The sequence below is a fragment of the Drosophila sulfurigaster genome, chromosome 2L (assembly GCF_023558435.1).
Source record: "Drosophila sulfurigaster albostrigata strain 15112-1811.04 chromosome 2L, ASM2355843v2, whole genome shotgun sequence".
NCBI classification, from domain to species: Eukaryota; Metazoa; Arthropoda; class Insecta; order Diptera; family Drosophilidae; genus Drosophila; species Drosophila sulfurigaster.
The window spans coordinates 22,096,391-22,112,262 of record NC_084881.1 but is presented as its reverse complement, the minus strand read 5'-3'; the positions used below and the strand labels follow the sequence as shown (position 1 = coordinate 22,112,262).

At 36.6% G+C, this 15,872-nt stretch overlaps 1 protein-coding gene across 3 annotated transcripts; it reads right to left on the bottom strand.

The window, feature by feature from the left end:
- Positions 1 to 6,905: 6,905 nt before the first annotated feature.
- Positions 6,906 to 14,000, bottom strand: LOC133849134 (ras-GEF domain-containing family member 1B-like). Of its 3 annotated transcripts, XM_062285030.1 has the most exons (12): positions 13,762 to 14,000; positions 11,928 to 12,478; positions 11,620 to 11,724; positions 11,382 to 11,495; positions 10,751 to 10,947; positions 10,566 to 10,686; positions 9,985 to 10,119; positions 9,795 to 9,926; positions 9,584 to 9,727; positions 9,011 to 9,507; positions 8,325 to 8,491; positions 6,906 to 7,152 (listed from the first exon to the last, which is right to left on the bottom strand). In XM_062285030.1, the coding sequence occupies exons 2-12, from the start codon at positions 12,282 to 12,284 to the stop codon at positions 7,082 to 7,084; spliced, it is 2,040 nt and encodes a 679-aa protein (XP_062141014.1). In that variant the 5' UTR covers positions 12,285 to 12,478; positions 13,762 to 14,000; the 3' UTR covers positions 6,906 to 7,081. The 3 variants fall into 3 exon arrangements, with proteins under 3 accessions (XP_062141014.1, XP_062141028.1, XP_062141020.1); XM_062285044.1 differs by lacking the exon at positions 11,620 to 11,724; XM_062285036.1 differs by lacking the exon at positions 13,762 to 14,000 and having other exon boundaries at positions 11,928 to 12,700.
- Between the last annotated feature and the right edge of the window lie 1,872 nt (positions 14,001 to 15,872).

Genomic DNA, 15,872 nt, shown 5'->3' with positions numbered 1-15,872 from the left:
TTTACTGATAGCAGCTCTTAATTTTTTTTTTTGCTTTTTTCAACAGAAAGCAAGTTTCACTTGCGGTGCGTTTTGTGATATGCGTCAATTTCCTTTTTATTTGTGTGTGTTAGCGAGCAACAACAACATGACCGACCATTAGCATCAAGCACTTGTATAGTATGTTGACCGGAAACTATCTTTACAACAGACATCCTGTCGGAAGGATGTACCAATTAGCGCTGTTTATGCGTCCGAGTGGCATCTTGTTGTTGATGTGTTTGTACTACACGCATTCACCATCGCCCCTCGACACGCAGTCAACAGGCATTTGAGCAGCGGCATAAACAAATGGGTAATTGACATTTTAATGAGTGCCACTTGACAGTATGTTCTGTGTGCTGTGTGCTATATGCTTTGGGTGCTGTGCTGTGCTGTGCAGCAACACAACCACCATTACATCACATGTCATATCGCATGCACAGCTTACAGCAGAATAGCCATGGACTTGACACGCAGCAGCGGCAAGGATATTCACACTACACGCATCTAACATACAAGCGAGTAGATAATTCTTTGTGCTGACTAACTGACACTGGAATGAGATGACTGAATGGAGATTTATGTAATTTATATACTTCTTTTTGCTTCATTACTTGAATTGTTTCTGAACACTTTATGCATTCTGCACTCTATTCTATACAATTTAAATTGTTGTGTATACTTATAGAAAAATTATATACACTTTGTATAATTTAATTAATTACATTCATGACGTTTCTTTGTTATGCCTTTTTTGCAATCATTTAGAACACTCTACTTTTTAAATTTCTATTTTGAAATTTACATTGGGGAAATTTATAGACTTTTCTTTTAATCTAATCAGTTGACGCGTTATGTAATTTTTTTTCCTTTTCTTCAATTATGGTAAACTTAGAGATAATAAAAAATATTAAATCTAAAGAATAAGAATACTAGCAACTAACTAGACCTTCAATTCTATTTAATGAATTTCGAATTTAAATATTTGAATGTGAGTTTTAGTTATATTTTATGGCTGAGATTGGCTTCCATGTCTGAAATGCATATATCAAATTGTAATGAAGTATTTTTGCAGATATGGAGAAGATTGATAAATATTTTATCAAACGCTTACAGAAACGCTTACGCTCTGTACATAATACATTTATTTAAAGCAGTATTATATACGATGTATAATATATATATTATGATATAGATGCTTGAATCCTTATCAATCTTTATATATTACTTTACTCCTTAGTGACAAACAATCATATTTTAACAAGATTTGTAACCTTCCTGCGCTACCGTATTAAACTTCTCTCATAAGTATTATATTTTGCAATTCATTTTTAAAGATACCACACACTTACCTTTCGTTTAAATCCACTCCACGTTATTTTGCTGCCAACTAGACCACAATAGGCTCAATTTACGATACGTTCAACTCACCTTTGTGTAATGCGCTCAGTTTACTCCATAGGAATTTCAGTAACATTTTGCCACCATTAAACTTGACTGCACTTGGGCCACTGCCACAGCAGATAGCTAAGCTTTTAGTGCTCTAAACCCAACACTTCATTAGACACCAGACAGAGAGCAGAGAGTCTGTGCTGGCTAACAAATACATAAGTTGATGTTGGCCATAACTCTAAACGAATGAAAGAATAACACGCGATAAATAGAAAATGGCAGGTAGTCTGAGATAATATTACGCATTCTACAGGGCTCTTAAAGTTGTGGTTATAACTTGATTTGCTGTGGCAGCATTAAATTGAAAGTAAAAAGTGTTAAAATTTTCACATGAAAGAACATTATGGGGTTTTGCTAATGCCAAAGGATAAAGTTTTCCCAAACGTTTGCTTCTTTCTTTGCGGAAATTGTTTTCGTGCCAAGCTTAGGCAAAAATACCGATAGATCCCAGAACGTGACTGTAAATTTTAAAAATTGCACAAAATTTGAATTTTGCAAATGCTTTTCATTATTTATTTTTTTAGTTAAAATCCAAATGCTGAAATTAGGACCTTTATCAATGCAATAAATTAAACAATTTGTATGCAAAAATTGCGTAAAATTTGTTGGCTGATAAGCCTTAGTTTTTCATTTCCCTAATGATAAAATTTTAATACACAATAAAATGAGAATCGCAAATTCTTTATTTATGCGTCACCAACTGTAATTTCACAAAATAAATTGAGTAGCAAAACTAATGTGCAAATTTGCTGCAAATTTGTAAAGATAAATAGATTAACTATTATATTATTATAAGCAATGCCTTATTATTAAGTATATGCCTATGGGTCAATAATATCTTTATTATTTATTGTTAGAATTGAGTGCAGCAAAGTTTGAATAAGAATAATATTGTTATGTTTTCTTTCTCAGTTTTTTTATCCTTGTTAATGTTGGGGACCAGAATCCAAATGTAATTTCACTGTATCGTTAAATAAGAAACTGGGTAATGGATGCTTCTGTACAAACAAAAAAAACAAACAATTAAAATGTATTCATAAACATAAAAAACAAAAAGAGTAACTCACCTTCTAGAGTAGCCTATCAGAGCTAAAGTCGTCCGATGGAGAGCCAGGAAGTTGAAGTCTACGCAACCAGTCTGCATCTATGTATGGCCATTTTAGACCTCTGCGTATTGTTGGAATAATTGGATTTAAGTTGTCCACAAATGCTTGTGAGTGGTTATTTCTGGCTCTGGGAAATACGACAGTGTTTAGCTCACAAATTCCATGCAATGAATCGCACCAATTTCGATTTTTTTGGTTATCGATGTAGGCATTTGGGGACCAACTGAGTAAGTTTCTTGCTTTTCCTCCCGATGCTGAAGGTGTAATTATGTCAATGAATTTACATTCGTATTGACAGCTTTGTGTTAACACAGTCAAATCAGTTGGATTCGAGTGCACTTGGTCGATCTGCCAGCCAAATAGATAGCCTTTATCGTGTTTGTATTCGACATTGGGTTTACTTGCGATATTGAAGACTTTACCAAACTTTTGCGCTATTGCAGCCGCATACCACCAAGGGCAATTCCAGCTATAATGCGTATCGTACCATGATTTAGTTATATTCTTCGGCCACACCGTCAAGTTCATTGCCATGCCCAATATTTTGTGATGGTTAGCAGAGTCAACAACTCGACCTTCACTTCCTGAATGAATCACAAAATTCTGTGTGATGTTTGGCCAAAGTTGAAAACATTTATGAGCGGCATAGTCATCATACTCCCCCATGAAATTGTGTTCAAACAGAGTAACTCCCAACTCAGCAGCTGCCCAATTTGTAAGACCCAGCAGCAAAGATCCATAGGCAGTCGTAGTGTTGAAGAGCTCTATAGATTCTCTCACTTTAAACTGTTCTCTCTTAAATACATCACACACTTTAAGTACTCTAGTGATATTTGGACAAAAGCTTAATTGGTACTGCGGGCAATGAATTCCATGATGGAATGCAGAATCTTTTGAGATATTCACGCTACTAAATGCAAAGTATCCAAGTGGATCGGTTCGCCAATGTTGTCGATTTTCTAGCACCAACTTCAAGGTTTGTTCGTCTAATGTGGCCATATCAAGTAACTTGGAGTCTCCAATCATAAGATCCTCCTGGCAATTGTACTTGTAGACGCCAGCAATGCGAGAGCGTTCCGTTTCATTATCTCCAGCAGCTTTTGAGGGACTTTTACGACTTGGATATACGCCGTAGCCACAAAATCGACTAGTACATAGAACCGCAGCACGCAACTGAATTTTTCGAAACTCTTTGGCCGTGAACATAAACTCACACATATGATTAATGGCCATGGCAACATCAGTTGCAACATTGTTATTAGCGGTTGCATCGTGGGTTCTACCTAAATAACACATTACCTTCTTTGCAAATTCAGTTTCTCCATCGTGTTTTGCAGCGATGCCATGGCCAACCCTGTAATCTTCGACCGACATTGAGCTGTCCACAACAACTAAACAAATCCTTTCATAATTTCCGGGAATACAAACTGTGGCAGCCCGAGGCATTAGTTCAATTTTCATTTGATCAATCATCTCCACGCTGATCACAGCAGCATGATTCCACCATTTTGTTGTGGTAAATGCTAGGATATATGGCAGTAGCCAAGATTGTCCCCTCCAACAAGACTTGACAGGAATGAAAACCACAGAGTCTTCCCTTATTATTTTCTTGTTTTCATCTCGCAGAAAACTGTTTTCATTGGCAAATCCATCAATAAGCCCCGCGTATTCATGAAGAGTGCGAAAGTAGAGCGTGCTTGTTGCTGTTTGCGTTCCGATTTGCAAGTTATCACTGCATTCCGCAGCTGGTGTCCATTTTACGCTACACGATCCTTCTTTAACTCTGGTGTTGAACGCGAATAGATGTGGACAGTCGGAGATTCTGACTTGATAAGCTGGTTCCATTGTGATGGCCTGAAGTAAGAGCAATCTAACCATTGCTGCTTCGTCGATCGATTCCGGGTTGCAAAATTTTATTAATGAGCATAGAGGATTAGTCCGTGTACGAGGTAATAAGTCCCACAGTGTTCCGGAATTCCTGTATTCAGTTTTGTTCAACTCTTTCATACGCAATCCAAGCTCAGACCACTCGAGAGTTGATGGCGCTGTTGAGACTATTCCGACACCAACTTGAACGGCAGGCATTGAACTTACAGCAATTTGCTTAGCTCCCATTGTAATGCTATAAGGTATTAGAGGATCAGCCCACATTACGGGACTGTATGGGACGTAGTCCTCTTCCATTTCGTTGCTTAATATCTCAGTACCAAATGGCATATGGCGTTGTCCGAATGGGCAGGGATTCGGCATTGGATCGGCAAAGAGTTCCTTCAGCACATCGACAACATTAACTTCATTCATTTTATAGCTTTGTAAGTTTATTGAAGTCTTTGTTGAATTAATCACACTTAATATTTATTTGTTTCACTGCTTTGATTCAATTCGTGTTCTTTCCTAATTTTGTGTATCATTATCAGCTGTTGTCTGTATCGATAAATCAGCTGCTTTCTGTCTTGCGGCATATGTCAAGTGTTGAGAAACTACAAATTAAAACTTTGCAATATTGAAGTCTACTTTTAGGCTGTACATTAATACACATTTAGCAATATTGCTAGCTACCTAGTAATGATAAACATTTAACAAATAATTCTCAATTTTAAATTCATTTTCAAAAAATTCTCTCAACTAAAATATTTGTATTTGTAAGTCGGTATATTTTTTTGAGTTCAATTCGCAACGCCTCGTATATCACTTTTATGTGTCTGCAGAAAGTGTAAAATGTTCATTTGATTGTCATCCAAATGCATCAAAAAAAGCACAAGAGTGTGTTGGAAAAAGAAAATAATATTTTACGATGTCGTTACTATGATTTGTGACTAGCTTTTTGAATTTGGCAATATAAACTAAAAAATAATAATAACACGGAATAAGTAGAATGTAGAAAATTATTTAAAGGCTCAATTTAAATTCTTGAATAATTGCAATTGAGCAATCACGCTAGCTTAGACAGAAGAAGATGCCTCATTCTGTTGTTACAACAAGCTTAATGCTTGCCAGCTTGTCTGTTCATCCACTATGAAGTCAAACATATTTTGTGTAGACAGTTATTAATAATGCTCAGATAATTATAACCGCACATATTCGTGATGACCATGAACGAGCAAAGCAAGAGCAAACAACTGGAGCCATCCAACTAGTTTGCTCCTGTGTTCACTGTTCACTATGCTCTGTTGCTGCCTGTGCATAATTCGTGTGTCAAACTTTGTCCTGCAGCTGCAGTTTACCGGGTCCGTGTCGTGATAGTAGTAGTAAAGAAGGACGACGAACAGCACCTGATAAATTTTCAAATTTGCATGCTAATGAATGGCACCAAATCCACAGAGTTGCCATCAACTTTTAAATTATTCGACATTGGCTAGTCGGAAGTAAAAGTCCTGCCAGTGACAACTGCCGGTGATAATGAATTTATTCAATGGTTTCTTACTCATATGCTAATTTTTTAGATTTTGCTTGTATTTACTGTTTAATTTCATCAGTTTTATTTCTTTTTTTTAATTTCATGCTTTAAATAATATTTATACTTATTGTGCAGTAATAACGCAAGGACATGGCTACAGAGCAGTCGCTACTTCTTGTGCCGCTGCTGCTGCTGCTGCTGCTGCACGTGTTTACCCAGTCAACTGTGCAGGCATTTACAATTTGGCCTCCGCCCCACTGGCTCTAGTTGTATTTGAATTGCACTCACTGTGCATTCATGCATTCATCCATTTTATGACCCACTGCCGGCGAACTTTTAACTATTAACCAAGCAACCAGGCAGTCAACCTTTGGCCAAATGGCCTTTACCATCGGTTAACCTTGCCTATACGAGGTCCATGCCAAACGGTTGGCCATAAATAATTGTGTATGTTAACCGCAAAGTTAACTGAGAAGCTGTTGTCCCCTCTCGCTTGCAAAATTGCTTTCAGTCACTTGTTATTAACGTCCCTAGAACTTTTGTCATTTCTTTTTGTCGTTGCAAATATGAGTCTATTATATTGCCGTTGATGTTACTAACATGACACTGCAAGTGACATTGTAATAGTTACGGAGAAAAGACTGTCATAATAATGTCAAGGCTTGACACGAGACTCTATGCTAAATGACATTAATTGTCATCAGTTTGGGGAAATCAAATAACGAATTGAAGGTTTTAAGAAGCGAAGTTTCTCTTGAAAAGAAAATAAGTACTTAAGCGTACGCTGTGTAGGAGAAACAAGTCAATTGTCAATGTAATGCAAGGATTGATTAATTAATGTCCAGTTGAGTATTTTTACACTCGAGATTAAGCTATATTCTAAATGCAATGCAATTAAAATGTTTGAAGTAAAACTCGTTTGCAACTTTATAGAAATTATCTAATCCAATCATGGCATCACTTTATTTGCATATATTACAACTTAGTATTTATCTCAATATAAAACCTAATTATAGATGCTTTTTATCGCAGGAAATTGATATCAAACAGAGGAATTCATCAACGCTTCTCCATTGCCTTCAAGTGAACTTCAGCCGAATTGTGGTTAATTCAAGTCATACATTAGTTTCTCGGCATTATTGGGTTCCTCACATTCAAAAGAAGCCATCATTAGTTCTGTAAATGAATAAATAAAATAAAATAAAAAACTTTTAAGGAAAATATGCGATTAAATGTGATGAAAGTGATATGAAAGGCTAAACTAAACTCTGATTTATTTAATTGCATAATTAGGTTAATAGTGTTTCTTAGCTGTATTATGTGAAATGTTCTCTTTCGCTTTCAAAAAGTAGCGTAAATATTCAAACATTCACACAGGCAAGCCGCACAACTTTTGCTGGCTGTTTTTTTTTGTCAAATCAGCAGACATTCGGCCGTGGTCCACTTAAAGTTGCAAACAGCGAACAAACAAAAACTGAAAAGTCGCCAAGTGTCAGGGTAAAAACCAAAAATAAGAAAAAACAAGTAAGAAAGTTACAGTCGAGTGTGCTCGACTGTGAGATACCCGCTACCCATTTTTAATAAAGGCAAAATACTGCGATATTATTTTCAAAATATACCGAAAATACTAAAAAATATACCAAATGGTATGTTTGGTATATCGATATAGTACACCATTCAAAATATACCATAGACGGCACAATGTACCAGATTGTCGGCCAAAGCAACTCAGACCCCTAGTAAGTAGACGTTTTTGCCCATACAAAAGTATTTCTTTAATAACTTCCACAATTTTTATCTGATCGTAACCAAATTTTGAGGAATCGTAACTACTATAGTAGTTATTGTATATGCCAAAATTCTCTAGCTTTAAAATTACGCTTGGTATTCGATTTTTTTTGATTTGCGGGGGCGGAAGTGGGCGTGGTAAAAATTTGAAACAAAGGTGATCAGCGTGCAAACATAAAAATGCTGTCGAAAAAAAATTATAGCTCTATCTCTTATAGTCTCTGAGATCTAGGTGTTCATACGGACAGACGGACAGACACACAGACGGACAGACACACAGACGGACATACGGACATGGCTAGATCGTCTCGGCTGTTGACGCTGATCAAGAATATATATACTTTATAGGGTCGGAGATGCCTCCTTCTACCTGTTACATTTCCTGCCGGCACAAAGTTATAATACCCTTCTACCCTATGGGTAGCGGGTATAAAAAAAGAAAAAACAACAACAAAAAAATGCACGGAAAAAGTTCTCACAAAATGTAGGAATAACAAAAGTGCAGAACTCTTATGACGCTGTTTAAAGTTTGACACGAGCACGAGCGTAATATAACTTACCAGCCTCGGCAAGTTTTGTAGTTTGCTGCATATGGGAACAGAAGTGCTCATACTCGTCGCCAGATGGCGTCTGTGTCGATTTCATGGCCTGCATGTGCTTGGTGAAGGCCCCAACAATGGCAGCCATGCGATCAAAGGCGTTTATATCGATGTGGCCATTGGGTAAACTGAAACGAAAACGTCAAAGTAATGGATACAATATTAAATTTGCTTTAAAAAATATATTTTTTAAAGAGAGAGTTTTAAAAGTACTGTAATAAGCAATTAAAAGCTTATCTCTTTGAACTCTCCATTTAATACCGTTTTTTGTTACTTTCATTGCATTATAAAAAATTAATGTCTCCACAAAGCAATTTATTTTGTTAATTGAATTAATGTAGTTTTTGTGTCATAGTTTTTTGTTGCACAGGAATAATTAGAGATTTACTCTCCAGTTCACACTCAATTAATTTTGTTGTTTTTTTTGAGACTATTAATATTATCGATTATACAATAAATGTCCATCAATTTTAGACTGTAATGCATTAAATTAAAAACACTAAAAGTATATTAATATACTTGATGAATTTCGAACAAAAAATTGATTAATATTCGCCGACACGAATACATTAATCAAAATCCACACGCAATTAACTAACGTATGCGAACAATAATAAGTTTTGCAGGGAGAGGAAAAACAAACTTACCGATGCAAACAGTTTTCGCGTTCGCCGAGTGCCAATTTAACAATATCCGCAAACACCGGAATAACAACCCAATCATTCGGTTTGCCAGAACTTGTTCTCGTACTCGCTCTTGCTTTCGTTGCTGTTGATGTTGGTGTCTCTGTTGCCGTCTCTGTTATTGTCGTTGGTGGCACTTTGCCACTGGTAGCTGCCACAGCCATCATTATTTGCGGCAAGTCCTCGTTTGGTGTTGCAATTGTATTCATACCGGAAATGGACGAAATTTCGCCATCCAACTTGTGTTGTCCACTGCTTGACGAGGTTGTTATTGTTGTTGCTGCTGCTGTCGCTTCGTCTACAGTCTCCTTCGAGCTCGATAATAATGATGCCTGCTTATCAGTCTTTAGCTGCTGCTGTTCATTTAAGACGATTGCCTGCTTTTGCCATAAATGTCCATGGCCCTCGGCATGTCGTTGCATGCAATCCAATTGCTGACATGTCACTTGCAATTTGCTCCACTGTAATCACATAAATATTGGAACGAAGATGCGATCAAATGATTAAATTTGCTTGGATTTCATGCTCAGAACTTACTGTTACTTTAAGTCTAGCTATGGCAGGCGACTCTAAAGATTCCAATATAGCCGTAGCACTATTATAATTGCCCACCAGCAGACAATACTGAGCAACACCACTCCACAGCTCCACGGTGCGGCTGCGTTCCTCAATTCCGCTGCACTATAAACGAGATACAATTTTCAACAGAAAGTTGAGATTAATCTCTTAAGAGATTCTTTAATCTTACCTGCAGTATTTCGTTGCAGACAAACAGACGCAGACGTGACGACCAATCCAAATATGTTTCCAGGTTGCAAGTCTTTTTCGGATCCTGTGCTCCTTGCGATCCCGTTGCTGTGACAGGCTGGTCCCACTTTTTCTGCAGAAAGACCATGTTGATAACTGTCTTAAAGATTTCGTTACTATTAAAGCCTTGCCTGCTTATCCATTAACACCAAGTTGCTGCACTGCAAAAACTCCTCGGGTCCAATGTGCTTGGCCAACTTCTTTTCCAACCGGCATAAGATTTGTGCGTATTGTGTGGCAGTCAGACACTTGAGGGGTGCAGCCACCTAACGGAAAATACGATTTAAAATAATTTATATAATAATTCATTAAAAGTATAGAATTATTTGTATTATTTTGTAAACTTTGCATGCCTAGCTGTTGCTTTTACATTATTTATTTTACTTAAGTGTATGCTCTAAAAATGCAGATTTTACATTTTATTCTGTGTGTTGTTAGTTCACACAGTGAATGAGTTAAAGAAGAGCTTTGCCCAAACAAGTATATACATATGCACATAATATTAGTTATCGGGATAATCTTTGATTACAAAAGGCCGCTTCACATGTGACTGTTCTACTTTTGACGACTGTTGATACAGATATGCCGAATGCCTGTCAACTTGCTAATGCCAACTGATATCCATAGGGTTAGTCGATAGACCCTCCACTTATATACCATAGTGTGTATCGACTAGCCTCCACCTCTGTTACATGTGTATCGATAAACTCACCTTGTCGTTGTTGGTCTGGCAGGCACGCAGATCGCCCTCATGTCTCTCTAAATCAGTCAAACGGTTAAGTAAGGCACTTAGTACTTGCGAGACTATGGCTTCTAAATGAGTATGCGAGCATCTGCAATTGGAATGATTATTTGCTTAGTCGTATTAAATAGAGATTTGGCAAATACAAATTGTACCTGACAACGATATGTTTGACATGATTCATCATGCGCTCGTCACGATAATCATAAGGGAACTTTTGCGTCCATTCGGAGAGTAGGGCAACCAATGCCTCGAGGCATCCACTCTCAGGTACCGAGTCCAACAGTTTGCCCAACAGCTCATGAGGTCGTAGAAATAAACGTGAGCATAATAAGAATGAGAACAGAAATTCCTGCGAAACACAAACATTATCTCGCTTATTTTCTGCACATATTTCTAAGCATGTCGAGTGATTAGGTTGCGTTTAATAGCAGCCACAGGATATGTTAGCAAATGTTGTAATCATTTCTGGCAACTTGTCTTCACAGTTACCATAAGCTTGCTCTAATCACTCTTAAGGTTTTGTCTGTGTATTTTTATTTTTCGCTGAACTGCCAGCATTTTTGGCGTAGGCGTTCAGAGTTTTGGCTTTGACCGATGCCAAGAAAATTATAAATTTTGGCGCTTGGCAAGTGACCAAAAAAATGTAACAAACAGTTTCAGTTTGCAAATTATTGAAGGTGAATTGAATAAAAGAAAAGTGAAAAGGAAGTAGGCCAACTGCATAAATTCAATTTGCAATTTAAAATAGTTTAAATTGTACCACAAAAGAAAATGTGGAATTACCTTATCTAAGTCGATGACGTGCTTGGGTATGAGAACCTCAGTGAAAGACTCTAGCGGTCCAGAAACTATTCTACCATTTATGTACATGATGCCGCCGGAACCCAAAACCGAGCTCTAGAGTAAATAAATAAATAAATTTTCTATTCAACAACTATCCAATAAAATGTTATCCAAAATTTGTTGGTGTAAATAAGTAAATGTAAATAAAAAAAGAGAGTAGTAAATGTTGCTGAATTGCCTCAAAATTGATATCACATTGGCTGCGTTTGTGCGGATTTTTGGGTACATCATATTGTATAGGATCATCCCTACCGCCTGTGGCTTTTAAATGCGTGTTGTTAAGCTGCAATGGGAATTTCAATAAGCTAATAAATAAATTTTGAAATATTTAAAGCATGCACATGTTTGAAATTGGTAAAAAATAATGTACAATAGGCAAGTTTAATACTAGATTTAATATGATTAATAAATCAATAAATGATAAAATAATTAAATAAAGAAAATATGCAAATAAATAAGAAATAGTTAACTACTTGAAATCATTACCTCAAACTGTTGAAACCCTTGCTCCAAGTCCTGTGCACTCAATTGCTCGGCGCTGTGTCGACGCCGCAGTCGCAGCTGCTCATTGCCCAGCTCGAAACCAAGTGGCAGATTGGAGTGCAAGATTGGATTGGCCACATCAATCGAGATGACACTTAAATCCGGTTGAGTTGCAGATATATCACAGCACGCCTCGTCGAGGCTCGCTTCACTCTCGGAGGAGCTACTGTGATGGCAACGATGCTGGAACTTGGCTTTATCACGATCGCGTTGACCGCGCGACTTTTGCAGCACGCTCTGCTTGCAACGTGAACCGCAGGCGATTGCTGATATTTTACTGGCATAGAAATACATCGCCATGTGTCACGTTCTTGTTGCCGCTCGTGTCGCGGTCATGTGCTCTGTGGGGCTGCGACTTTGCTGCTCTGCTGAACGAGATTCCAGACGTTACTTGTTGTTTACCTCACACAGGTGTAAAAATCATTTGTAGGTCTTCACTCTCTCCTCGATTTGATGCTCGTTATGCCATCATTGTGTACGTGTGCTGAAAGCAACTAAAATTCAAGCCGCATAAATAAAAGCGACATTTTATGATTCACAGACACAGTCATAAAGTTAACGTTGCGGACAATCGCAGCACATTACTCATACGTCGCGTTGTACACAAAAACACATTCAAACAGACGGCGTAAATTACGGTCATTAGGATGCTCCAATACTACGGACACTACACTAAATCATTAAATGGCGTTAATATCCAATATCAAAAGAACCAAATGGAAATTTATGTTGAATTTTTTTTTGGTTTGTTAGGAGAATTTTAAAGAGAAAAATTTGGAAGAACTTTAGTTGTTCATTTTAAGTTTAACTTGATTTTCTTTTTGTACATTGGTTAGTCAGTTCCAGCAAGCTCTAAATAAAACACATTTTTATTTTTAAAATGGTCATCTGATTATCACAGAATTAATTGCTTATGCTATCAATCGCGTAAAATTAATAATGCATAGGTTTAGCTCACTTTATGCTTTTAACACACACTCTTTATGCTCTTAAATATATTCTATATTCGCTACTCTTATTAACAGTCTGCATTTTTTAATTTAATTGTCAAAAATTATAAAAATATGTGGTCACAGCTAATTTCGAAAACGAGTAAAAATTGAAATGACTCTATTATGAATGACTCTAGTTGACTTTCATTTATATTGTTTTAATAAAGAGCGGCCAAAATGTATTTTGAAAGCAATATACATTGTAAAGTTAATATTTTATCAAGTGTACTCATTTAAAAACTATTTTTTGTCTTTCAAATAATATGTTTAAATTTGCCCTAAGCTCCAAAATATTTTGAATGGGGGCCAAAGCGGCTTATCAACGAAAACAAAACAAACGGGCGAGTTCACGGACCCGTCCTGCAAATGCAATTCAATATCACAAAAAATATCCGGATAGCACACTCGTCTGTCTCGAACACACCCATTTTCATATATATGCAGATGAGGTTAAACAACAACAAACGCCGCGGAACGAGGACTGTTCATTGTGCTCGAAATGAACTGAAACTCGGCATAATTATGGATATCAGTAGCCAGGCATGGATTCACACTGAATTTATGCTTTATTTCCCAACAGAGGTTTTGTCGTACACCACTCTTTGCGCACAATTATCCTTTTTATCAAGTTTGCGCAAAGTGTCACACGAGGCGTATACGCAATTTAAAGCGGAAAATACACGTTAAATGCGATCTGACATTTGTCGGTTGTCGCTTGTCGGCCCGTATGTTGGTCTACATATTAATGGATTTCATTTATTGATTTGGTTAAACGAAATGAATACCTCGTTTTCGGTAGTGATGAAACGTGATTTGGTTATTTATTTAAATTATGCAGCGTTGCAGTTTGCAATTTCACTATATATAATAAATCTGCTTATTATTGTCACTCTTTGTTAGGAATTTCAATTTCGTTAGATTCTTTGCATTTTAAAGGTAACTAATTAATTGATCAAATCACACTGACACCATTAGTAACTTATTCGACTTGATGTCCGTTCTATGAACCGCACTCGTCTAACTTCCGCTGTGAACTAAACTCTTAACATGGCTTTCCATCGCTTATCTTAATCAAAGACTTTCAGCTTAACAGATAGAGGGAAATTTGCAATGCGATGCAACATCAAACATGTTCGTTTGCAACATGTTGCCATCAGAACTGGGACAGTTTTTGCCACACTTTTTATTACGTATACGTAAATACTTGATTCATGAATGGAGTTAATGCAAAATGGTGGCAAGCGTTGTTTCAATTACAGAGGGCGCCTCAATGTATGCTAAATAAAGAAGCTGTCGTGGACATGTGAGCACATCTAATGATCCCCCATTGCATTTTGTTGTGTGCTGTGTGTTGTGTGTTGTGTGTACAGCCTCTCAAGGGGTTCATCGTACGCCAAGAATCTGGCATTGTTTTTACGTGCTTGTGAAAAATTGCCAATTATTCGGTTGAAATATCTTTTGCGGCTGGCGGTTGAGGCTCTTGAGGCTGGCTGGCTGGTTTGGCTTGTTTGCTTTGTAAATCTAAATTTAAGTGAATGTCTGCGCCATCTCAACAACAACAACGAAGAAGAGAGGAGAAAAAGTTCACACAACAAATTAGCGAAATCAATTTGAAAATTTCGCTGAGTGTGCGAACTTTTTTTCTTTTTTTTTTGTTTAACACGCACATAACTCAAACACTCATTGGGCCAACATTTTCTGAGGTCAATGCGGCATTTTTGAACCAAAAAAAAACTTTGGCCAGGCAAAAGGCCAAAGTTTCAAGTGGCCTGACTGAAATTCATTTCATATTTTGTCGATTTAATTTTATTTACATCTTATCAAAAATTCAGAGTTTAGTAGGAAAATAAATATCATATTTTGTCAATTCTTGTAGAGCTAAAGAAATAGAATTTAATTCTAAAAGTTGTCATTAGAATAGATATTTCTTTACACACTATTCTGCTTAATGAGGTTTCCAAATTATATCTTCTTACCTTTTCCTTCCACTTAACTAGACTGCAATTTGTATTTAATGTATTTTTAATTTTTATGTAGGAGCGACAAATGAAACTGTCTGCGAATTTATGACCATTTTATTTTGACAATTTATGCTAGAAAGTTTTACGAAATTACAAATTGTGTCACAATTTTTATGGAGTGTGTGAACGTTAATTTTATTTCACAATTTTTGTTGTTGCTCTTCCGCTTTCGCATTTAGTACTCAGTAATTAAAACCATACACATGTAAAGCACCTGTTTTCGTTTTTTTTCCCCTGCAACTAAATTGCAAAGTACTTTAGAGTTGAGCTGTGCAAATAATTGTAATAAAATGCAATTGAACAATTTTGTTAGTGAATAAATTCTTTTTTTGTTGCCAGGTTGGGAATTGTTTAATTGAATGTGTGAAACACTTGCAAAAAACATTCGATTTCAAAGACCAACTCAAATTGATTATGCTCGTAAAAATTGTGACATTCATTTTCCCAACGGTTAGGCAATCAATATAGAAAAATGTCTGAGATATGTTTTTATTTAGTAATTGTTGGCTATTTTTTTTGTTTGTTTAAATGGATGCGCTGCTCTTTAGATTTGTAAGTTTTTCGAGTTTTCTATTTTAAATGCTGAACGAATTTCATTTAAATGTAAGCCTGCTCTTTAATACATATAACACGCAACTCAAGTGCAACATTGCCTTTTTATTCCATCTCTCTTGCACTGTGAGTCGTATTTCTCGACTGCATTTAAGAGCAAGTTAATGTCACGCGTTCGCTGTCGCAGCCTTCCGCCTTTCAGCAAACACAGCAGCGAGGAGATAAGCGCAGAGTTGTTGGTGTAGTTGTACTTTGAATGTTGTCATTGCTTTTACAAGTCAGCTACATTATACTTAGTTATGCATGTCTGTGCACACAAACAC